This window comes from Tiliqua scincoides, chromosome 5, assembly GCF_035046505.1.
Source record: "Tiliqua scincoides isolate rTilSci1 chromosome 5, rTilSci1.hap2, whole genome shotgun sequence".
NCBI classification, from domain to species: Eukaryota; Metazoa; Chordata; class Lepidosauria; order Squamata; family Scincidae; genus Tiliqua; species Tiliqua scincoides.
Window position 1 is genome coordinate 45006882 of NC_089825.1, and position 25956 is coordinate 45032837.

A 25956-nucleotide genomic window follows, 5' to 3' on the forward strand; every position below is an offset into this window, starting at 1 on the left:
TGGGCACCACCTCAAGTGCCACCAGTTGAGAAACACAGTTAGATTGGGAGCCTTTCAGGCAGGGATCCCCACTGGTTGGTTGGTTTGAAGTTCTCATGAAGCACGTGGGTGCACTTTCAGAACTAACAACAAACAAACAAACATGCATTCAGGTTTTCAAAGTGACAGGACAAAAAGACTGTTGCTTTTTCCGCTGCATGCCACAGCCACACTCTGCACGTGCTCAGAGGCCCCCTTGTCTCCAGACTAAACCAAGACACTGAAGACCAGGGACCTGCGGTGGGGGGAAGCAGGTGACGCAGAGGCTCCCTACCGTAGACCTTCGAAAAGCAGCGCCGCCACCTTGTGAGGTTCCCAAGCACTCTTAACCCACGTGCTCCTCACAGGGCGGCGGCGCTGCTTTTCGAAGGACTACGGTAGGGAGCCTCTGCCTCACCTGCCTCCCCCCACCGCAGGTCCCTGCAAAGAGACCGAGGAGGGGGTCAGCCCAGGAGGCTCTCCAGGGGGCTCTGCGCCTGTCCAGCCAATCACGAAAGAAAGGAGGGACCACTGCCTGAACCTTGGCGCCCCTCTCCATGCCCCTCCCCCCTCTACTCACTTCACGGAAGGGGGGAAGGGTCGCCGCTGCACAGCCTACTCGCCCCGCCCCCGCTTGGAGCTCCAGCTCCACTCTCACCTCAGCACTCCGGTTTCCTTCCCCTCACCCCTCACACACACACCCCTGAGTGCTCCCAACTGACAAATCCCGTAACCAATCAAGGCGCAGCTTCTTGAGAAAGGTGCGACGCCCCAGCCAATCGGGACGCTCCGTGTTGACCGGCGCGAGCGCTCCAGGGAGACGGGTAACGCCACCGCCGTTGCCATGAGAACGGGAAGCCGCTGGGGGGAACGAGGCGGGGAGAAAACGACTTCTCGGAAGGCAGGACTAGGAGGGGTGACGTCATCTGACAGGCAGCTGGGGCCGTTCCCCTGATTGGCTAAGGTAGCCCCTGCTGTCATCATCTGGAACGAAGGAGGGAAGACTGAAGCATCCCAGAGAAGGGCAAAGGGGCGTGTCGTGGGCGCCATCTTGTCGTTTGGCTGACGTCAGCATGGTGAGGGCAGGAAGTTGAAGTCCAAGCCTATGCATGTCTACTAAGAAGTAAGTCCCATTCTAGTCAATGAGGGTTACTCCCAAGTAAGTGTGGCTAGGATGGGAGCCTTAGAACCGAATCCCATACATGTCTACTCAGACGTAAGTCCCATTATAGTCAATCAGGCTTACTCCCAAGTAAGTGTGGCTAGGATTTTCAGCCTGAGAACCCAATCCTATGCATGTCTACTCAGAAGTAAGTACCATTATAGTCAATGGGGCTTACTCCCGGGTGTGACTAGGATTGCAGCTCTACTGAGCCGCAACCAGATGCTTTTGTTTAGTATGTTTTGAAATAAACTCTCCCAGCCCTTTATATTCACGTTTGGTTGCAAACAATGAAATAGTGTTTTTTCTAAGAAATGTTCAGGCTTATTAGCCATGGTCTATGGCAGTGTTTCTCAACCAGTGGTACTTGAGGAGGTATCTGTTGGTACTTGTGGTAGCCCCAGACCCCTGGCAGCAAGAACAGCAATGCAATCTCGTAAGCGGCAGTAGAAGGTTCGGCTTAGCAGGCAGAGCTTCAGCATGGCTTCAGAAAAAACCCTCCTGACCACCCTGAACTGGTGGTTACATTGCTGGTGTTTGTCACATTGCATCTGGCCTCCTATTACAGTTGTAGCTGGCTATGACATAATCACCAGTTACTTCCAGTGGTACTTCCAATAGGTAGACCATGCGAAGTGGTACAGTGGGGAACAAATGCTGAGAAACACTGGTCTGTGAAGATTTTTTTCCCCTAACTTTTCACTCACAACTATGATGGGCATTTTCAGAGGACCAGAGGTGAGAACCTCTGTTCATCTCTCCCCCCACCACCATCTACTGATCTTGTTCACTGTGTGTTCCTTAAAGGGCTATGCCACACTACAGTGGTTGAAAACCACTGCGGGAATGAGCACTAGACCAGTGTTTGTCAACTAGTGGTAGGGGTACCACCAGTGGTACTTGAGGTGATGTCTGATGGTACTTGCAGGACCTGGGCCCCTGTCACCTAGCAACAACACCAGGAACGGGACACGTTTAGAAGGCTTCGTTCTGCGGTTAGAGCTCCAAAGCATGCTTTTCCATTCTTGAAAAAGCCCTCCTGTTTTTTGTGAGTCTCTTACTGGTATTTGTCATGTTGCATCTGGCTTCCCAATCAAGAACTAACTGGCAATGATGTCATCACCAGTTACTTCCGGTGGTACATCAAATAGGTGGACCATGTGAAGTGGTATGACAGAGGACAAACATTGAGGAACACTGCCCTAGACCTTCTAGTGTTCGCACTAGAGAAAACACTACACAAGTGGTCCTTGTAGTCATACTGCATTCACACTTCCTCTACAGTTTGGCTGTACTTGTCGTAAGAGGCGACTAAACAGCCACCGGGTAGATGGGGCTCGTCAGCCTGGGAAGGCAGCTCATCTGAGAGAAGGAAAACTCTGATCCCAAACTTCCACTGCCTTGTGGCTACATCCAGTTATGGAAAAGGCTTCAGGAGTCAACCTCGAGGCAAAATCCGGAGCCGGAGTCCCTGAGGCAGTTCATGGCTGAACACAGTCACGTTCTGGCAACTCCTGCGATGCCGCTGGAACCAACCGTATTGGCTTTTGCCTTTCCATTGGACCATTTCAGTGACGTGGAGAGGGGGGATTTGCTGCATGGGTAACAGTCTATCCTCCATACCTACTTTACCCAGGTTTCGCGTACTGGAGAGGACACTGTTCCAGAACCACCATTCAGAGCACGATACCAGAGTCTTCCGAGACTAAAGGATGCCAACTTCCTCTATTCACACTTCACAAGTGTTCCTTCTGTAGTCATGTGCTGCCTGTTTTGCTGCTTCCTGCACTTAAAAAAAAAAGTCTTGGACAATAATGTCTGAATTTCAGATGTCTGGATAATCTACCTGTAGTAGGTTTCTAGACTGTTCAGATGTTAGGTGGAGAATTGTTTTTCAACCCTTTTCCATGCAGGATTTTTAAAAATTTTATTTTGCATGTAAGGTCTGCTAAGCAAACTTTTCTTCCACTGCTCCCTTATTACTTGCAGTGCAGGGCTACTGCATGAGAAGGCATTCCTAAATGCAACCCCACGTCCGCCATCGCAAATAGAACCGCCACTACGAATGCTACCAGTTTAGCTTAAATTTGTAAGCAGTGTGTAGATTGTGTCTTAGACTTGGCATAAACAATACACTTACTTAGGGATGGTTTGTTTAATCTGCAGTTTGTGACCATTTGTGACCAAAATCAAGTGATTTCCTCATGTTCCACCTCATCTGTGATTAATCTGTATGATTAAATTGTTGCATAGGATTTGTACTGTTTTAGACCTACTCTTAGGTGTCTTTGAACATATGCAGGAGAGTCCAAGCATGTACACTCTTTGGAGCTTGGTGAGACGGCCCTTAAATAGGCATGACTTCCAAAAACTCATTCCGACTCATCCGAGATGTTTGTACAGAATACAGATACTGCTACATACTCAATTAAGGATAGCAACAGCCAAGGAAGACGGATTAAACCTCTGGTGGCTGTGTTTTCTTTACATTTGGCTCTGCTCCAAGGAGCATTACTTGTTAGGTAGTCTATTCTCACTTCCCCCAAGTCTTGTTGCCTAACCCAGATGTACACAGGAAAGCATGACCCAGGGCAGGGCAGTTGCTTTTCTTTAGGCTGATGGCAAAAGAAGACTAGGTCCCACAGGCCTTTTACCCAAATGCCAAACTTTGGTTTATTCAAGCAGCCCTCCCTTCTTGGTTTATGAGAAGTGTCATGCTTGAAAAATTTTTTGACAAGCCGCAGTATGCTTGGCAATCCTATTCAGACTGACAAACAAGGTCACATCCTAGGAGTTTCCTGGCTCTGAGATAAACAAGATCACAAAATGTGTGTCTTTAACTCCTGGCTTCCCTTATTAACATCACTGGAAAGTCAGTCAAGAACCATATGCTAATAAGACCCAGGTCTCCTGAGCAACTGCAAAGTCACCAACTGCACCCTTCCCAGGCTGGGACACAATAGGAGATGACCATCTCCCACTGGAGACGGCAGTGGAAAATTCATCAAGGAAGAAAAGAATGTCCCTGGATGAGCTTACTGCACAGTAGGGTCTACTGTGTGTTGTTCAGTGGTTAAGTTCACGATAAAATAAAGTCTGGTCACAGAATCCTTCTGTGCACTCTCTCCTGCCACCTAATATCTGTTACCCATTGGTGTTATGTCATGTATCTTCGCTGTCTTCAATGATTGAAGAAGCACTGTGCCAGCCAACACCCAGGAAATGTGTTAGACAGCTCACTTCTTTTTCCACAGCTTTCTCTCACAACTACAGTTCAGACTTCATCATTATCATTTCCCTGCAGTTTTTGCTCCCTTGTTTCCCTTCCGGAAAGTAGGTGAGGCTACTGCCTAGCCCCCTCTAGGCCTCCTAGAACAAAAGCCTCACTCACCCTGTTCACTCAGTGAATAAGCTTTGTAGGAAAGAAGCTTTTTTCTTTCCTAGACCTAATACTTGCTTCAAATCAATGTGCAGTGCAGGGCAGGAAATTGAACTTTTTTCTTTACATTTCCCATAATTTGTAATAGGATAGGAAGAAGCAGGAAGAGAATATGGAACACCTTGTGAAATGCTGTTAACAGGTGTGGCTGCTCACAACAGTAGCTGTACAAAGGTACCATGATACTGAAACAGAGTGGTTGGAGCCATCACCACTCTTCCTCCACTTCTCTCCCAGTATAGACAATGGATACATACTCCACAGCAGAAGGCAAGTGCTTCAGGATCCTTCATTGTCAAAGACACAGAGACCTTTCAGGTGTTTCCCAATGTCCACAGCTGTATTATCTCAATAGTCATAAGGTTCTCCCCCGCCATCTGCCTTACTGATACTAATGTCCAGGAGTTCCTTTCCCTCTTCTTCTAGGAACTAGTGTATCCCGTCCTTGTCATTGCAAAAGCTAGGTTTTGGTTTTTTTTTTGTTTTTTTTAAAGATACCTGAATGGATGCAGAGACCTGGAATTAGATTCCCAACACATAACATGGCAAGTAGTCCCATTTTATAAAATGTAATTTGACATCTGTCCTTTGCCAATATGCTCCTGAAATGTTTATTTGCATTGGTTCAATAATGACCATAAACAGATAGGTTACTTCACATTTGCTTCTGTGCATTAAGGTAGTTAAGGTAAAGATGCAGACTTTAAATCTAATGGGGTGGAGATGACAATGGCAAAAATAAAAGTGAATCAGCTATGTACTCCTCACATGATTCTGTACAAAGTGAGTACAAATTGCCACAAATTAAATCTTTAAGGTAACAGGGAAAGCAATCTGTCAATGACCATTTGAATTCTCTGTATCCACCAAATGAATGAAAGGACTTCAATTCTAGAGAAAAAGGCTAGTGTGAAAGCAACCCAAGTCATGGGACAATGCACACAGAACGCTCTGAAGCTGCCACCAAATCCTACAAGAAAAAAAGAATACAAGTTAACCCATCTTACTTCTATGAGTACAGTCCTATGAAGTGAATGGCTTCCGTTCAGTCATATTGGAAATTCTATCCACAGAAGATCTGTCACTTCCTATCTTATCGGAAAAATCATATGTGATTGTGCTGGTGTTGGGATTTTACAATCCGAAATAGGTAATGCCTTCCCATGACATTTCTGAAATATCAATACCTAGCCATCATCCTTGCCCACCTCAGCGATTAAGCATTTTGTTGGTCTAATGCACTGGTTCCCAACCCATGGTCTGGGGACCACAGGTGGTCTGCGGGACCCTGAGAAGTGTTCTGCGAGGTCTCAGGAAAGAAAAATCACTTTCAATCACTTCCAGCGTCTCACTGAGCAAGCAGCGCCCCATGGACTCCCAGAAAGGGCAGAGAACGGACTGCCTGCAGCTACAGCTGGCAGCAAAAGCAGCAAACCACAAATCTCTATAAATAATAAATCTCAAATAAATCTTTTCTAATTTCAGATCTTTTCTAATCTCCAAACCCATGGTTCGGGCAAATCTGGAGCCCTCAGAGGTGAAGGGAGAGGTCCTCTTGTCCCCAGAGGCTCTTCAGAAGCCCACAGAGGCCATACGCATCCACCCATAGCCTCTGCAGGCTTCAGAATGAAGCCCAGAATTGTTCAAAGATGACTTCCGGTTTTTGTTGAAAACCAGAAGTTGCCTTTAAATGAGTTTGGGCACCATTCTGAAGCTTGCAGAGATGGAGGGTAGACACACACGGCCTCTGCAGGCTTCAGAAGAGCCTCAGGACTGACCAGAGCTCAGCTCCAGTCAGGTTTAGGAAGGGGTTAAAACCACAGGTTTCGAATACCCGCAGTTTTATTTATCTGTAGGGGTTCCGAGAATGGAACTCCCCTGGATAATGAAAGCCACTTATATTACAAATTTTAATGTATTTTTTGAGTGCAGGGGTGGGGGGGTTTAATGTGGTCCCTGAAAATTCTAACTTTTACCTCAGTGGTCCACAGTCTCCTAAAGGTTGGGAACCATTGGTCTAATGTAGCCATTTTCAACCACTGTGCCGTGGCGCACTGGTGTGCCACAAGTGGTCCACAGGTGTGCACAGAAATTTGGGGGAAGGTCATTTATTAATAGGGCCAATGGGAGATGTGAGCCCCCACTGGCAGCATGATGTGCCTTGTCAATTGTCAAAAACCTGGTGGTGTGCCTTGACCCTTTTAGTGCCTTGTCAGTGTGCCATGAGATGGAAAAGGTTGAAAATCACTGGTCTAATGTAATACACAGCCTCAGTTCTGAACACTGGAACTACAACAGATGCCTGTAATGGCACTAGTATTTTTGTTTGTGTGTTGCAGTAATGCAACAGGTACTGAATTTCAAGTTTTCATTTGCTGGTTGAGCTATATACAGTGGGTGTCAAGACTTTCACTATAGCCTTACAGTCAAAACTTTCACTGTAGCCTAGAATGCTTGGATTAAAAATAAGACAGAGCACCAGAGAGGTTTCTTTCCCCTCCTGTATCTGTACATCTTAAAGTAGTAATATTAGTCCTACAAAATGGCAAAGAATTAAAGTTTTACCCAAAATTGTTAAAGTCAGTGGCATTTTATTGCTTTTTGAAACATTACAAAAAATAGTTTTGCAATGGTCATTAAATTACAAAGACTGGATATTTCACATTACATAGTGGAGAAAATTTTGTAGGCATTATATAAATTAATAAAATATTGTTTCTACATTTGGAACAGTGTTAGCTTGCTTTGGACTTAATTATAAAAGAAAATATATGTAATTAGAAAACTGTCATAAAAATTGGAATCAAGCATGTAATTACACCTCAAGTCAATGCTTTTGTTCAGCTGGATGCTCTGAACACTGGAAGACACACTTACAAAACAAAGCATCAGTAACAAAAGGGAAATCATTACAAAGGATGCATCTCCTGACTAATAAATTGTTTTATAAAAACCTGGCTATTACATTACTCCAGGACTGCCAAATAGTGACAATATGTACTAAAAATTGAAAACTTATTTTCACACCAATTGTAACCATTTTCCTATATTCAACAAATATACTAAAAGGTTACAAAGTAAAAAAACGCCAAATAGTAAAATCACAAGACAATATTTTGTATTCAGAATACAAGTACACTATATATTGATACAACTATGTGCTTGTACATCCACTAAAATAAAAAATGTTTTCACAACACCTGTACTGTATTAGGTGATGGATGGCACCTACCATCAATCATTTTAAAAACATTTAAATTACTGACCAAACTTAAGAAAAGCAAAATACATTCAGTATGTTGTGCTAACAATCTAGAATGTCAAATCGGTGACTTTAACACAATTTACAAAATGCATACAATAATATGTAACCCCTTTAAACAATGCAGACCAGTGCATTTTTGTAATGCATTACACCTATCCATAACATTTTACACTTGAAGCTTACCTTTACAAGGGCAAATTTTACAATACTACTGTACAGAGAGATAAATGCATTTGAAATAAAAGAGAAAAGGAAATGGTCTGTTGGATGCTAAAAATGATTGACATGCTTTGCAGAAATATTAGCCTACCATTTTGCACATTTTTTGTTGATTATCTTGATAACCTGGAATACCTTGCCTTGTACACAAATTGCAGTATGGAACAATTGCAAATAAAGGATAAGTAAGCAACTTGTGTATATCTAGAACAGAATGTTAAAATGTTCTTACAAAAAATTAAAACTGCTGTGTTGTACAGCTTGTATTGTAAATGTGATACTACATTTTTCAGAGAATGTCTACATGTATTACCAGACATCCTTTCTGTAATAATTTCAAATTTAAAAATGAGAAAAGCATATTTCTTGGGGTGACTCTAAAGCCAACGTATAATAAACTTGTTCCCCAAGTGGCAACCAAAGCATCTAAAAAAGTGTTCAGCTATTTATAGTACTGGTTTAATGGAAATATACTGGCTTTAAATTTGGTTTCACTCTAAGGTGAATCAGTGCACAGTAAGTCCACTCATTTACACCTATTAAGGCAACGTTTGTATCTATATACAGTAAAAGCTATGTCCTTCACTGTCTTACTTTAATACTATATTGTTTTTACAGAGAAGGAATAACATTTATACAAAGTAAACTAAGCAGTAGATAGAAGTTACCACTGGAGTTTTTCAGCATGTCATCAGGACTTATCCAATATCAAAAAGTTAAGAATACATGCGTAAGAATACATTAACAGTGGAACAATAAATGTAAACTACATTGCAAGTTGTGGTATTCCTGGCACTGGTGATGTAAAAATACTAATTAAACAAAACCAGTTGTTCTAAGTAGTTTTCAGATCTTAAATGACAAAATTAACCCTTTGGCACTGAAAAGTTGATACAAAAACTGTTCAGTATTGTAGTATTCTAGGCTTTGAAAACAAAGGGTTAAAATTCAAGACAAATCTGTTTGAGTCTTTGCAAATTACTACCCCATGGCTGTGAAAATGGAAGTTGACAGTAATGGAAGACAAATGCAAAAATTTATGTGAAAATTACACACACATAGACAATTTTTTTTTAAACTTACACTGGACCAATTAGTACAAACAGAATTGTTAAGAACATTGACCACATGAATATAAGACAGGGGCAAGCAATACGTAATCTTGATTTTTTTAAAAAGTGCATATTTCTTGAAGGCTATGACTAAGGCACAAGCTATGCAAAAGTCATGGAATGAAAAAATACCTATACTGTTCCCAATGTTTGGTATCAAAGCTAAATAGCAGTGCAAAGCTTCTTTGAGGATGCTCAGGCTTGAGCTCTTCCATTTAAATAGCATGATCCATATCCTTACAAGTTGAGATTTAATAGTATAAACATTTTCCCTAGACTCAGAATACACTTAGCAGCATTTTTGAAGGCAACTGTAACCATTTATGCAAAACATGCATTCAAAAAAACTTTGTGCCACTTTCAGTGTATTTATTCTGTGTTTGCTCTCAGTTTTTTTAGGCCAGAATCCAGACTTTAAGAAATGCCCAAGAGTATTTTTTTAACCTATTAACCAAATTTTAAAAAATGGTGCTGTATTGCCAGAGGTGTTGTCAACATGAGCACTGCCCACGACGGGTGTCACTCTCCATGCTGTGCAACACACCTCTGTCATTGTGTGCACTGCCGAATTGCTTCTGGGATGGCCATTTGCAGTCATTTGGAACCAGGTGGTGGGAGGGTCCATTCACTGTCAAATGCAGCATGGGCCTCCAGTAACAGGTGCTTGGGTGGCACACCTGTCATCCTCCAGGATGTGTCACCAGGGTAAACTGCTGCTCACCTGATATGCTACTGTATATTGCAACCTGCTTTTGAAAGCAGCTGTAAATTTCAAATACCAAATCTCTGCACAACATAGTTAAAGGTATTTGGAAAAAAAATGTTATATACACTGATTGCAGTAAGCACCTCTCATTATATGCAAGCAGTAGAGAAAGTACAAGCAGTTGAACTTCATTTTCCTTAAGGAAAAATTCCACAGGAGATGCAGAATTCCTCTTTCAACAAAAATCACAAACAAGAAAGTGCAAAACATATGTGATTTTTCTGTTATACTTTCCAAGAAATGTTGAAAGGTATTTTGTATGATTCTTTGGATTACTGGAAATAGGGAAATAGTGAATGTGCCTGTGGAAGCAGAGGGTCTACTAGCTGTCCCTACTGGTCAGAAGCCCATGAACATACCTGGGACTGCTAACAATCAGTAGCCACATGATTCCATGGTGCTGAGTCACCTTCTAACCCTATTACCGCTTCCCATAAATCATCCATAAGAATGTGATTTCTCCTCCTCCTCCTCCATAGTGGTGGTAAGTAATTCCTGCCAGTGAATTGCTTCCCTGTTGTTTCCCCATTCAAAGTAGAATTGGTTAATATGTACTTCATCTTTAGGCAAGATTATTGTGAAGTGACAAACTACAAACACTATCCAGCCAAAGTGCAACACTTCAATCCTATTAATTCAATAGGACAGTCATATGCAAATGCTAAACTCTCCCACTGACATCAACAGGGCTTGTAATTTTAAGATATAATTTTGAGGACATATCGTGCTCTGCCACCTCTCAGAACAAGTTATACAACTGGTTTCAGTAAAGTAAACTCTATTCAAGTCATATGTTTTTGAAACTGATTGCACATTTTCTAATTTTGCCCTTTGCATGTTAGCCTTCTGGAAGTGGTTATAATTTGATCTTTAAACTTTAGTAAGTTATAGAAACAGTAGTTTAAAGTTCATTTAAAATTAATGAAAAAACATTCAGCTTTATAGACCCTACTAACGGAAACTGTGCCAAGATGATAGAAATATTTTTTAGTGCTAGCTGATATATAGGTAGTACCCAAGATAAAGGGAACTGTATATAATGGTTACTATTCCAACTATGAAAAATGGTTAGTGAAAAGACAAGATATCCGAGTGGCTAATAAATGTGGAGTGTGAAAAAATAAACAAGTTACATGAGGGGCAAAGATAGCTTTGTAAAGAGAAGATTGTACTTGTGAAATACTCAAGAAAAAGCAACCCATCTGAAAAAAAATTCTCATCTATGTTGTAGAGATTATTTAACTAGTGATGCTGGTGGGGCATTTTATTTTTCTTCACAAAAAGGGAATTGAGAGTTTAAAAGTATAACTTTACATAAATTTGTTACATTCCTTCAAATGCATAAACCAAGGCTAATATCTTATTGAGTCCTAACATCTCAATGCTAAGCACAGTAGCTCCAATCCAGGGGCTCCTTCTTATGTGTGAGATTTTCTAATGAGCACACAGGGCTCCTGCACAAGCATGGGCTTCCCCAATGTTAAAAATGACTTCACATGCAGATTCCCATTAAAGTCAGTCCTTACTGTCACAGAAGTACATTTCCTTGGAAGTTAAGTTCATACATAGCTGTACTCTGTGTGTGTGTGAACATAAAATAATTACCTAAGCTCTATTGACTTCTCTGGAACATATAAGCAGGCATCAGTCTTGAACATATTTTTTAAAAAAGAGTGTTTAAAACTAGGCCATATATTTCAGTTACCTCTGAACTATGCTCTAATAGTCAGAAAGGGTTACACATTTGAAATACCTGATTGATTGCTTTTTTCTACATATTTGATATACAGCATTTTAAAAAAAAAGATCATCATGGCTTTAAATATCCCCAAACAAAGCAAGTTAAACTGCAAAAACACAGAGCTCATCATTTGCCATCCTAATTGACAAATGCAGATTCTAATTCTATACCTGAGTATAATTTTAAAAAGGAAAGGTTCAAGATGGAGATGGCGCTGAAGAGTTCATGCATGTTTCTGAGTTTATCTTCAAAGGTCAAAGACAGATGTGTGTTCATGTGCAGAAGGAAACTCACTTATTGGGTACATATGAACATTTTAGTCTAACACAGTTATGTTTTATAGTTACATTTTAAATCAGATACTGTGATAGAAACCTTAATACTTATAACCCAATCTATATGACTGTATGAGTGGGTTGCCCCAATTGTTTCAGTGCAGGCATTGTATCTGCACACACAAAAACTGTAGTTTGGTGGGGGAAGCCCTATAAATGGGTCACTGGGCAAGGGCCATTGTGGTTTTCCACTACTTGTGAAACGGTATGTTAAGAACCTAGGACTTGTATACATGTAGTATGAGACTGGAGTATTTTTTTAAGGCAATGGAATAATGTTTAATGATAGTATACTAACTTATGACTATAAAATTACCACCACAAATTGTTAAAAATCACAAAGCAGCAACATGAAGTGAGAAAAAGTTGAAAATGCAATCACTGATGAAATGGCACATTGGACTTGTTCTAGGAAGATAGACATACAGAAAATTTTGCAAAAACCCAAACAGCAATTGCCTGAAAAACAGGATACATATACTTCAATAAATTATAAAACAGTTATGTACTGGAAAATTCTACACAAAGCAGACCAATAACTTACATTTAAAGTTGATTTTCCATTAATGCATGTATAACTAAAAAGCAATTTATTTTTACTATTTTAAAAAATTGAAATAAAAATTTTCCACTAAAAATAAATATTTCTAGAGTGATCACCACTTCTTTCTTATCTGAAATGTTCTTGTCACTTTAAACAGTATCAAGAGCTCAAATTTCAGTACTTGAAAGAAGTTTGGAAGTCACCCTTTAAACAGTACAGTATATCCTATAAAATGATATATACCCTTGTCACTTCTACAGTGAGGTTTCAGCATCTACATACTTCGTTTCAGGAGCATTTTCCATGTCTATTTTCACACACTCTTCTTTTTCAGGGCTGTTAAGAACAATCCACAAGATTAGAAAAGCCATATGAAGAATTCAGATCAAGAATACATAAGTCACAAATGTTGTTACGTAGTATCAATGCTTTCTTTTTTGTATAACCTAAAGCTCATTATTATGTAGTATAACATACACCCTAGTCACAACTTGCAAAGAGTAAACTGCACAGCAGCAAAACTTAACCTACCAGAAGCAACCTAGATGGCAAGACTGTTTTTTTCTAAAACAGCATTCAAATCAAAACCTATGAGAACAGCCATGTTTTTGTTTTTCCACATAGTGTATAGTGTAATCTTCTGATCAGCCTCAAATGCACAATCATTGCATGAATTTCTACTAACAAGCAAACTTCTGGAAAAAAAATACACATGGCTATTTCTGCAATTTGGAAAGAAGAATTTACACACAGAAAGGGATGAACAAAATCTATACAGCAATAACTTTTATCGCTTTGCACTTTTAGCAGTTTTCAATTATAACCAAATTCCAAATTTTGTCCATGTGCTCTCCTCTTTCATCCAACCTTCCATGATGTTTGTCAACATTCTTATGTTTATTTTTTCCTGCTTAGGTTTCACATGCATTCACATGTGTTATATAATTATTTAGATTTTGTTGGAACAAGAGACTTGTGGAACAAGAGAATTGTTTATTTTTGTCTTCAAACAGCTCACTCCCCCCCCCCCGCTATATGACAGACAGCTTTTGAAATGCCATCAGTTTCACAAGCAGTTTGCATGCAGCATGGTAGGCTACTTTTTGAGAAAACCCCAATTTTGCCTCCCTCTTCCCTAACTCATAGCACTACTAGTTGTGGCCTTCAAGTTTAGAAAACAGTTGCTGCACATCTTTCTCTGTCCCAGTTCTCATGAGCTTTTTCAAGCTTTTCTCTCCTCAAACAGTAAATATAAATTCATCATACTTTCAGGATACAAATATATGGCCAATCCAAATTACTTCCACAGTTATTTGTTACTCAGCACACAAGATAAACTATTATTAGGAAATGTGAGTAATTATAAGCTACCTCAAGTTAGATCTTGTTACTTTGGCATTCTCTGTGTTCATGGAAAGAGCCTTCCACTGTGCAGTTTTGGCCATTTCATCTGATATGTTTACAACAGAAGGATCAACACTAGACAATAAACACACCATGATTAGTACTCAGTGCCTTGCGTTAATTATGTATCATGCTAATTACATTTCATTTGAGCCTTAGTTCTCTGTTTGCACAGCCACTAGTGATATGTTACAGAATGCATTTAATGTATCGTTGAACATATTACAAGGATACAAGTATTTTTATATATTAAAAAAGCGACCCTTGCTTTTTCAGTGAACTGAATTATGACAACTAAAGTATTTATAATGATTAGAACTGAAGTTTGTGTACAAGTATGGTTAAATACATGACTTAACTGTGCATACTTTCTTCTTTAGAACACATGAAAACCACTAAAAGCCCTCTATAAGAATTTCATGTGCTTATTGATTCCATCACATTGTCTTGTTGAAAAGCATATGGCCTATTTATGGCGTATCTTTTACCTCATAAGCACATTTCAACATACAAATGGAATTTGAATCAGGAATTGCATTTAATCTTAATTAGTGGGAGGGGGGAATTCCATAATCAGACTAAAAGGAACACTTTTAGAAAATGAAATATACCTTGTAAAGCAAATATAAGGATATCTACATATATTGACTAAGAGTAATCTGCTTAAATTAGAAGATTCTTAAGATGAAATTCTTTAATCATTTAGCACTGTCAATTGCTCCTGGTTAAATTGTTTAAGAATTTCAACATAAGGAGCTTTGTTATTCCAGGTAGTGACATGTCAGAAACTCTTGGAATACACATATCTATTTTAAAGCTGGTGCAAGATTATGTCTTTACTCCAACTTGAGTTTTCAATCACCCCAGTGGTGTAGCCAATGATTGTATAGCTACACCATGATTGCGTAACTACACCAGTGCTGAGCTCAAAATGATGCCCCGGAAGAGATGTCAGGCATGAGCTTTCATAAAAGTGAAAATGGGGGGGGGGGGAATCTGCCTCCCCCTCCCCCCAGCAGCTCAATGCCCACTTTGCCTACTGCCTTGCCCCCAGTGGTGTAGCTAAGGCATCTGCTACTGGGAGTCAAAGTAGATTTTGTAGCCCCCCTCCATGACAAAATCAAATTTAATTAAGTAAATAAATAAAAAGTGTGCCCCATATTGGTTAGAGACACGGTGCTGGGGTGAAATAAAGTTATTCTCTCCCTGCTAAATATAAGAGGAGTACAATTTGAAAAAGTACCTTTTTGCCCAGTTGGCAGAGGTAACTGAATGGAATACATGGAAATGTGAGCCGACTCATTAACACCTTATAGGTTCCCTGTGGTATCCTTACAACACCTAATTGGCTCTTGGAACAATCAGTCTCATTGGTCAGTTTTAAATTAAATTTAAATTTAAGTTAAATTCAAACAAAAATCCTAAACCTCCTCTGAACTATTAGTAACTAACAGCCTGATCCAACGGTTGGGTCCCACTGGCACAGTGGCTGCAGCACCGGTGCTGGATGTTGTAAAAGTGCCATAAAGCACTTTTTGACACCCAGTGAGTAAGTGGCACCAGCGGGAAGGCCTGTGCCATCCTGCAAGCACTGCATCTTGCCCAACAGCCACCAAGGCAGATGGGTCTTGCACTAGCAGCAGAGGAGTGGGGGGGAGGATGGTAGGAGGACGTTCTGGAGCTGGAGAGGGGGTATATTGGGGAGGGTGTATTGGGGAGGGGGGAATCAGGGTCAGGAGTAGGATGGGTATGGTGGAGAAGGCTTTTGCTGCATCCTAACCCCATCCCAGGCCTGCTGGTGATACACAGGCTATTTGGTTCTGCACCAACTAAAAGGCTGAATGTCCCCTTACCCCGAGGGGATCCCCTGCCTGCTCAAATCCAACACTGGATACAACGTGTGCCCAGCTACATTGGACAGGATTGGGCTGTTAGCCAAATAAACAGATTGTTTGTTTAAAGAACTATTCTAGTTTTGTTATCAAGTGTTCTCAGTAGAATAGTGTACAACATTTTATGTGCACCAACTTTTTGGGGAAGAGGAATAGTTATGTGAAATTGAAAAGAATATTGCCTAGATTCTAAGTAGCTGGTAAATATATGGCTTAGTTAACATGTGTTTAGTATTTTCAATGCTATTCATAGCATTAGCCATGCACAGTAACACACTAGACAAAACTGACCCAAACAGCTTCTTCACTCTGAGAACAGCTGGTTGAAAGTGAATCATCTGATCTGTTCAAAATGGTCATGTGAGTGAATAAGATGTAATTTAAAAAGAAACACAATGAGCTATATTACACATATAAGATCTCAATTCTTTCCTTGTTCCTGTTTCCCAGATAAGATGAATCCCAGATTCATATGTCAGCATTCATTCAAACTTGTTATAAAATAGGATTATTTAAGACAACAAATATAAAACTATGTAGAAAATCAAACTTTTATTGAAAATAGTAGGTATGTCACACCTGTATTTTAGAGCTTTCACAGGAATCTCTAACACATCGCCTCTTTCATATGGAAGGTGTACAGTTTCACTGTCCACTGCCTGAAACATTCGTTCAGCTTCCTGAAAGTTACACATTATCCAATACATATTTAACAAACTTTAACTACAAAAACAAGGTTTCTAAAAAAACCTTATTTTTAATACATTTTAAGAGCTATAATTTTTGCATATGACAGAGCGCCATCCCCCCCAAAACCTCTAGTCTGGAATCAGCATCCCAAACTGATAAACCATCCTTAACCATCTAAGTAAGCTTCACACATGGCCTTCAATGCAGTGTAAGAACCTGGTATCGACCCATAGCCAGTATATTCACTCAAGGTGGTCAAGTCTTTTGCTAGGACCCATGGACGTTTGAAGGGTTCACTAAGCCAATTTCCAGATATGGCATGATCCCTAACCCACCCACTCTGTTACTCTCCTAGCACTTGGGAGATCTGTAGGAAAGGTAAATTAAAGACTATGAAAGCAAGCAAGTAGAACAGTTATCTTGCTCAAGATGAAGAGTCACTGTATACCATTTTACTGAAGGAAGGCTCCTCCCAACTGTACATCTCTTGTCCATTGCTTGTTAACCTTCAGTCAGCCCTAGAGAAATTCCATTCATGCAAGCCCTTGTGCACATAAAAGTAGTTCTGGGTTGTAGTTAAAAAAATTTTCTCACTTAAAGCCCAATCCTATGCCTGTCTTCACAGAAGTAAGTCCCATTATAGTTAATGGCACTAACTGTCAGGAAAGTGTGGACAGGATTACAGCCTTAGAGCCCAATCCTGTGCTTGGCAGCACAGGTCCGTGCCGCCGAGCACTGTTGCAAATGTGCCATAAGGCAAATTTGCAAGCCTCACTGCTGGGCTCCCGCCCATGCTAGCTCAGCGCTGGCCGGTGCTGGGCTAGGGCGGGGCGGTCACCCAGTTTCCGCGGCTTGGTGGTTTCCTAGACCGCTGAGCCACTGCACGGTAGGCAGGGACGGGGGCTGGGAGGAGGCATTCCAGGAAGGGGGGTGACCGGTGGTGGGTGGAGAGAAGGCAGGGAAGAGGCGTGATGGGGAGGCATGACGCGGGGAGGGGGGCAGGCTGCAGGTGTGCATGGGGGAGGGATGGGAGGAGGGGCTGCGGAGCTCTGCTCGGCAGGATCCAAGGTACTCATGCAGGGCTGCGCACCCTACACGAGTGCCTTTACCTTACTGCCAACCATCTGGTCGGCGGTAAAGTGAATTGCTCCATTGTGGGCCTGCTTACCTTACCTGAGGCACCTCTCGCGGTAGCCCGGGAGGCGCAGGATCCGGCGGCAGCCCTTCTTGGTGCCGCCGAGCCTGGGCACCCCATACAGCTCAGGATTGGGCTGCCCATGTGTCAACTCAGCCAATAGGGGATTTAATTTCTTGAAGGTACTGTAAGTACACTAAAATCCAGTAAGGAAGAGACAGGTTTCTCAAGGCAACTTTCAGCTTCCCCGGCCCAGCAAGTAGCCCCTCATGTCTAAGATCAAGGGTCATTCTGAGCAGATGTGTAAGAACTCAAAATTGGGAGAGTTCTATGAGCATTGTTGCTCCAAGCTGAAGAATGAATTTCTGTATAAATCTTTTCTTTGGAGCCAATCCTTTCCCCCAATAATTCTCTTTCATCTTACATATACTTAAAATGGTTTTCAAACTTTTAGATGACCAATGCGCAATTGAACTACCAATGCAAGGTATAGGAAGTATACACTCTCTCTCTTCTCCCCCCCCCCACACACCCACTAACCCACCCACATACTTGCACCCAACCCTTCTATTTAGTGGATGAGACACTAAATTTACCTCCTTTGCTTTCTTCTTTTTGTCATCTTCCTTTTTCTTCTTACTTTCTGGCATAAGGTCATCAAGCCAACTGAGCTCTCGTTTGGTGAAACACAAATCCATAAGTTTGCGAATGAAAACGAGAGCTAAAACCTTAAAAGCAATTAAAAACAATACACTGATCTCTACATGTCTTAGGAGAAAAGCAAGACAGAATTAAATGGTGCAGGTCTTTTGGGCAGCATACTGGTTGGCAACACACACAGAAATAATGGTTAATGTTCTAAAAGACTCTTGAATTAACTTACCATCATAGGGAAAACAACAGCAGCAGCAGAGGCTTTAATAGCCCACAGAAGTATAAGACAGGTAAGTTGAACTACTGTAAATACATGAACTTTCCAAAGAGGCACATAACGTAGATAAATCAAGTCAGGTTGATGCTTAGCAGGCATTCCAAACAATTTGATACGGTCAAAGAACTAAATTGAAAAGAAATTTTTTTTTAATCATTGAATGTTTTTCCATACAACATTTGGCGAAAAAAGTGAGAAACAAATTAAAAGGAATCTAAGTTAGATATAGGATTAGTTATTTGAATGTCAAAATATACTTTGCCAATTGAGTAAATATTGGTCCAACATTTAAAATACTAAATTTATTAGAAATGTAACCGAGAGTTAAGCTTGCCCCAACCCCTCCCCAAAGAAGATTTCAAACAATTGCAATCAATTTCATAGTATTATGCAAACATGAGTGTAAACAACCAAGAGACTAAACCATTTCTCCCACACCCAACACCATAAGCAACATTGCCAAACTAGATGTGCTACCTTCCTTTCTGCTCAATCTAGAACCTGAGTTTTTGGCAGGGAGGGGGGATTAAACACCAGCTTCTGGTTCTACCTGCAGATACAACCCCCATGATCTTGATAGCTGTACACTGGGTCCAGTTAATCATACTATCAAGTGACAAAAGAATAGCAAATGCAGGTCAGATAGATTAAATAAAATGAAGCAGCCAAGTTATCAGACTACAATCTTACATTTATGTGAATCAATATTTTTTGCCGTTTTTACTGCATGAAACGTTTTTACTGCCGTTTTTACTACATGGCCTTTCCCAGTTTGAAGAGACACTTGGCCAACAGTCTGAGGCTAAGAGGCAAAGAAGGAAGGCCCATAGCCAGGGAGACAGGCCAGGGACAGACTGCACTTGCTCCCAGTGTGGAAGGGATTGTCACTCCCGAATCGGCCTTTTCAGCCACACTAGACGCTGTTCCAGAACCACCTTTCAGAGCGCGATACCATAGTCTTTCGAGACTGAAGGTTGCCAACAACTGCATGAAACAACTGAACTTAGAATCTATGTTTTCCATTTCTTTTGGAAGATACATGATTGTAGTAGAACTTGCCTGGATGCCTTTTAGGGAAGATGCTCCCATGTAAAGAAAAACACCATACAAAACAGGCATTGGAATAAACTGTGGAGAAGAATTACAATGTTCAGAATAAGAAAATTAAACATGAAGAACACAAAAAGTATACCACTTTACTTGTGCCAATAGATTATTCCGTAAAAGGTAAATTGGAATTATCACAGATTGGAATATGACACTTGGAGAAGAACAAAACTCAACAGGGTGTAGGTTTGATAATTAAAGCTATACAAATGTACGTTCAATACAAAACTTTAAATTATTAGTACTTCAAAGGAACATAACCAGGGCTTTTTTTGTAATAGAACGCACCGGAACGGTGTTCCAGCACCTTTTTTCCCTCCACTAGCTCCACCTTTTTTTTTTTTTTTTTTTTTTTGACTGCTGGCTAGGGCGGGATTCAAACCTCCCACCCCGTGCTCCACAGCCCAACACCCTCTCCATTGGGCTATAGGAACTCCTGTACTCAAAGAGCTCAGAATTAATATATAAGGTCTTGAACCCAGCTGGTGGCCATCAGCACCTCAAGTATTAGTTCCAAACACTTTGAGTCTAAGAACTCCTATGGCTCAATTGCTAAAGTGCTGGTCTGTGGAGCCAGAGGTTGGGGGTTCAAATCCCCATGAGGAATAATTTTTTTCTTTTTTTTTAGGTGGGGAGGTGCTCCATGGCTGCAAAATATAAAGGCTGGTTGCCAGTTGCCAAAAGGGGGGCCAGTTGAGGCTGCAAAACTCCTCAAAGATCAGTCCCAGGCAGGCTTTTTTTTGGCCTTTTTTTTTTTTAAGTCCCAGGTAGGACTTAACCCACAGCCTCCACCAGGGGGCTCACTCCAGGAGCTACAGCAGCAGTTACCAGCCAGGGCAGGTGTTCTGAACCCACCTCCCTGAAGAGTCCTGTAGGAGATAGATGCACGCACATAATCATCAAAGACTATTGGGGGGATCCTGTATTTGGAGCCCTCCCTATCTCAGCACAAGACTGAGAGCCTGAAAGGTCCAAGGCAGACACTCCCAATGGGTGATGGGGGTAGACCTGATCCCTGCCAAGTCTTTTGCGCCCCTTTATGTTTCACTCCAGCTGTGGCAGGAGTGCTTTTGCTATTAGGGAGCTCACATGGGATAGACGTGTGTGTGTGTGTGTGTGTGTGTGTGTGTGTGTGTGTATATAGTTATTGACTACATCTAGTTGTATCTTATTACTTATTTCTCCAATAAAAAGTCGTTCAAAAATAAATAAATAAATAAATAAATAAATAAATAAATAAATAAATAAATAAATAAATAAATAAAAGATTAACAAGTTGTGAGTTCCTGCACCTTTTCTTTTCTTTTTTTTACAAAAAAAGCACTGAACATAACTATGAGCTAAACAAAAAAGTTAAAAATTTTAAATATATATATCAGAACATATTTAAGTACAGCTATGGTAATTACTATGACTGTCTCCCCCCCCCCCCCCGGCTTCCATTATCCTCAGGACCCAAGTACATTTTACAGATAGACATATGTGATCCAAACTCCAGTGACTGTCTCAGAACAACCACAATAGGAAGCAGCATGGAGAATCAGGCTGCAATCCTACACATACTTTCCTGGGACTAAGCCCTATTGAATCCAATGGTACTTACTTCTAAGTAGACACGTATGAGATAGCCCAGCTTGTACCTAGTTTCCCACAATCTTTTTTGTTTTAGTCACCAAAATGAAATTCTTTGCCTATATTCAAATAAAGCAAATCCTTTTGCAATCAATGAGACAAGTTCATCGTGACAAGCATTCCAGTCCTGTGCATGTCTATTCAGAAGTATGTCTCATTAAGTTCAATGGTCAAGTATCTGCAGTCCTTACTCACAATGAATTCTGGATGCAGAAGGACCCATTCTAATCTCAAATTCTAATGATGGTTCCCAAATCATGAAGTACCCTGAATTTCTGCTAATAAATGCTTGGTTCACTCCTTGCACAAGCACTAGCAATATGCAAAAGGGTAGGGCAACTAATGGCTGCTTGTTGCATGTATGAAGGGTGCCGAAGAAAATGATTTTATGAAGAGTAACATAATGGATGGTTTATCATTCAGCAGCTCTTCAACTTCTTAAGGAGTCCAATCAAGCACTGCAAATTACTTATACCACTCCAGCCTGAGGTGATTCAGATTGGTAATCATTAGTTCCTGCCAAGAATAGTTTTCTGTGTCCTCATGAATGTACAACAGTGCTTCTGGGAGATAATTAAAAACCCTGGGACCAATGATCACACCTTCAGTGAAATATAGGCGATACAGCTCCATATCACAGTAAAAATATTGTGATTAAGGTGGGTCCAACGTCTGGAAAATCTACCCCCCCCCCAATAAGTGTCATCCAGAATTGCAGGACTCATAGCCTACACCTTAGATCAAGATCGTTGTTCAGCTGACCTACAGGTTAGCAAGGGCAGGCTAGCAAGAATCCCAAGTATACTGGTGAAAATAGGGCTATAGGCCAAAGCTAAAAGGTGTGATGGAATCATTTCCCATTGTGATTTCTTTGAAGTGTTTCTCCCTATCAGTCAACAGTATGCTTACATCAAGTTAGTAATAACTCATTCAGATTGAAGCAGCACAGTGAATAAAAGCCAAACTGCAGCTGTTGAAGCATTTGGCCATGGAAATCAACAATTAGTATGCTACATTCAATAGATACAAAAGCATAGGCTAGCTAGGGACAGTTCTTGTGTCTAACCCGTTTTCTTTTCAAGTTTTAGAATAGAAATCTGTGCTGCTAGCCTGTGCTGTTTTAGTCTAGCACAGAGATTCACTTCAGCAACTCCCATGAAAATTTTAAGATGTAACATTGTAAACCCATATAACATTTTTAAGTGCACAAGGTATTCTCCCCTTACCTTTAATACAGAGGTCATGAACACCGATAGTCCCATTAGAACGAATATCATTAATCCTGTCACTCTCTGTTCACGGATTCCCAAGAACTTTGGCTGCTCTCCTGGAGCAGAACACTCTGATTCCACTTTTAAACTGTTGACATGACTTATAGAAAGAACAGTCGCAGCTACAAACCAAGGCAAGCCCATGATAGAACATATACCTAACATAATGCCGACCATGAGCAGATCAAGATGATATCCACAGCCTTTCTGTGGAGTCAAACACAAACATGTTTCCTATCAAACTAACAGAACAACACATTTACATTCTGTCAAAAAGCATTTTCAAATCTTTACACTGACATCTGGAAACTCCAACTGCTATCTATTAATGACATACTCAGGCCCAAATCCTAACCAACTTTCCAGCATTGACAAAGATATGCCAATGGGGTACGTGCTGCATCCTGCAGTTGGGTGGCAGTCACAGAGGCCTCCTCAAGGTAAGGGAATGTTTGTTCCCTTACCTCAAAGCTGCATTGCCCTTACCTCAGTGCTGGAAAGCTGGTTAGGATTGCGCCCCAAGATGTTTCACTACGCAGTAATTAAAAGTATAAACACCTTAACACAGTAGTTGAGTGAAAAGGTGGTAACAAGAAAAACTGTTTACAAATTGTATGGCAAGAACTTCCCAAACAAGTTCTACAATCATATTTTCTAGAACTCAATCCAGTGGCTGAGGATCTCTGTTATAATTAGATTTCTGACTTGGCAGTAACAGAGACTCCTGAAGTTGCAATAACTTTCTAGCACCAAATCTCAACTTTGATTGGGACAAAGCCCAGTGATGTATAACAGTCCTACAGTAGCACTCCCAGTATCTGGATCCATTCTTCTCTCACTTCCCTCCTTTTTGCTATATCCCTATTGCAGCAAAATATTTTGTTAATCCCTTATCTTCAGTATACCAGCTCAATCCCTGTAAAACACTCCTTCTAAACTTTTCCAAAGTGTCAGCCAATAAAAAGTGCAAGTTATAGGCAAAGCAAATCTGAAATAAATGTTATTCGAATTTACAATGATTACAATTATTTTGGCTTCTAATTTCAACATTTTGGATCTTTGCTATGAATGTCTGGGACAGACATTTTCTGCTATAGCAAGTTCATTCTGTGCATTCTCAATTAGGAAAAGCAATTTTTCACCTTGAGTTTATGTTCTTTCCTGTTTATGATGACTGCTGTAATTTGCTGGTCCATAAAAATGAGAATGGTACAGAGTAAAGCAGGAATTGCAGCTACGAGAATCGTCCACCAAGGATTAGGTCCTAGGGGATCTATGAGCCATCCCCGGTCACTTCGTGTTGGCTAGATAAAGGACAGACAACAAAACAGACTGGGTGAAGTAGAATGTATTCTTCCTAAGTACACTTATCCAAATGCAGAAACTTGAATTCCTAACTTTCTTGTATGTTATTTGCACTGAATATTTTAGAGCAGTGGTTCCTAAAGTGGTAGGTTGTAAACCACCATAGGGAATCAAAACTGGGCCATTCGCCCTTAAGGGAAGTGGTCCAGTAATGGGTGCCCTGATGGCCCTGAAGCGATTACAGCACTGCAGAGACCCGCCTTACCTGAAGGGTTTCTCCCCTTACTTGAAGGGTCCTGCTGGCCTTGGGAAGGGTCAGGCAGGCCCGCAGCCCCCTCCACGGGCCTCCCTAATGCTAGAAATTGCTCTGTTCAGGGATCAGAGCACACTTTTAGTTTGTGTGAAAACCAGAAGTTTTCACCATGATGGTTTTCACCACAGGTGAGTAGGAAACCCCCCCTTTGTCCCTGGCAGTGACACAATTCTGGCAATCACATTGCTGCCATCACTGCAGGGTATTTCCCTTAAGAGGGAATGCCCTGCTTCTGGTTTCCCTGGTGGTTTGCGACCCACCAGTTTGGAAACCACTGCTTTAAAGTGCGAATGATTTTCAAAAATTCCACATTAAAAAGAAACCAGAATGTTTTGGGATGAGGAAAACATAAGATATACCACATTAAAACAGAGGCTCAGGAATTTCCACATAAAAAATTAAACAATCTATTTTGAACAATATAACTGAAGACAAGCAAGTACTGTGGAACATCAAGGATTAAGTAGTTTATTGTGGCTAAGCAGAGGTTGTCAGATGAATTTTTTAAATTTAAGCCATTAGAAGTTCTTATGGAGTAGATAGGAAAACAACAGTTTTAGTGTGTGACTCCCCCCCCCTTACATTTTTACATGAAAATATACTTAGTTCTTTGCCCCTGGTGTGCACAGGATCACACTATAACAAAAAAGTGGAAGAAGTGTGCATGCATGGACAAACATAGGATAGAATACTTTGAATAAACCAAGTTAAAACTTGGTGAAAACTTAAACTTTAAGGTGAAAACTTAAAGAGATATATAGATACACCTCGATTTCTCCAACATCTAGGAACAACAAGGTCAGACAGTAGTAAAAGAACTCTTAAAAGCAGGCATTGCTTCTAGCAGAATTTAAAAAACATTTTTTCAGTTGTAGATTGAAAAGATGCTTACTTCAAATTTTTCAGGTACATGAAGTTTAGGAGAAGGAACTCCCACAAGGTAATCAATGATAACCATGATCACTATTGTCAAAAATACAGCAAAGTCGCTTATTGTAGAACGCACCTATAAAAAAAGAAGATAGTATTGTATATAGATTCTCTTCTCTTAAATAAAAGATACTTGCAATAGTGGGTGAACACTAGTACAGTATATATACATATTATTCATTATTAATAGAACTCAATTATTATTATATTATATTATTATTAGAACTCAAATCTATTTATATTTCCTTCTACTTCACCTTAGTGGTGAAAATAAAATGGAAGAAGGAAGCAACAACAAGATATCTTAGGGACAGCACAGGCTGAAGTCACAGTACAATCCTAATTTCAGTTCTGTAATTTTCAATATGAATTGCATTCTTTCAAAATTAATAATTCTTCTAGGAGGAATCTATTATTAAAGGCAAATCTGCCAAGAACTTATTTGAGGAAAAAGTGTTTCACTGTTAAGAAGCAATGGTTAAATCATGACAATTTTGCTTTCCAATGTTGCAGCAAATGTCATAATACATCTGAAATATTTTAAATTACATTTGCAACTTCAGGTAGGCCCTTAACTAGTATTAAAGGGTCAAGAACAGGCTACAGGACCCCCTCCAATTCCTCCCTCTCAAGCTCAGATCAAGCATTCAGTACATCCATTGTACAGAGCAACAAAAATGATTACTGGGCTGGGGCACCTCCCTTATGAGGAAAGGCTACAACGTTTGGGCCTCTTCAGTCTAGA

The 25956-nt window shown here is 40.5% G+C and overlaps 1 protein-coding gene across 15 annotated transcripts in view; it reads right to left on the minus strand.

Moving 5' to 3' along the window:
• Positions 1–7207: 7207 nt before the first annotated feature.
• Positions 7208–25956, minus strand: part of SLC4A7 (solute carrier family 4 member 7) — a 117974-nt gene continuing 99225 nt past the window's right edge. For 8 of the 15 annotated variants that reach the window (XM_066627131.1, XM_066627141.1, XM_066627129.1 and 5 more), the window contains 9 exons: positions 25174–25287; positions 23806–23967; positions 22619–22870; positions 19713–19781; positions 18606–18779; positions 18319–18450; positions 16477–16577; positions 13973–14080; positions 7208–12937 (listed from right to left, as the gene is read on the minus strand). In XM_066627131.1, the coding sequence (XP_066483228.1) occupies positions 12856–12937; positions 13973–14080; positions 16477–16577; positions 18319–18450; positions 18606–18779; positions 19713–19781; positions 22619–22870; positions 23806–23967; positions 25174–25287 (1194 nt within the window). In that variant the 3' untranslated portion in view covers positions 7208–12855. Of the gene's footprint in view, positions 12938–13972; positions 14081–16188; positions 16241–16476; positions 16578–18318; positions 18451–18605; positions 18780–19712; positions 19782–22618; positions 22871–23805; positions 23968–25173; positions 25288–25956 lie in introns of those variants that run through there. The other 7 variants (XM_066627138.1, XM_066627142.1, XM_066627134.1 and 4 more) reach the window with 5 other exon arrangements.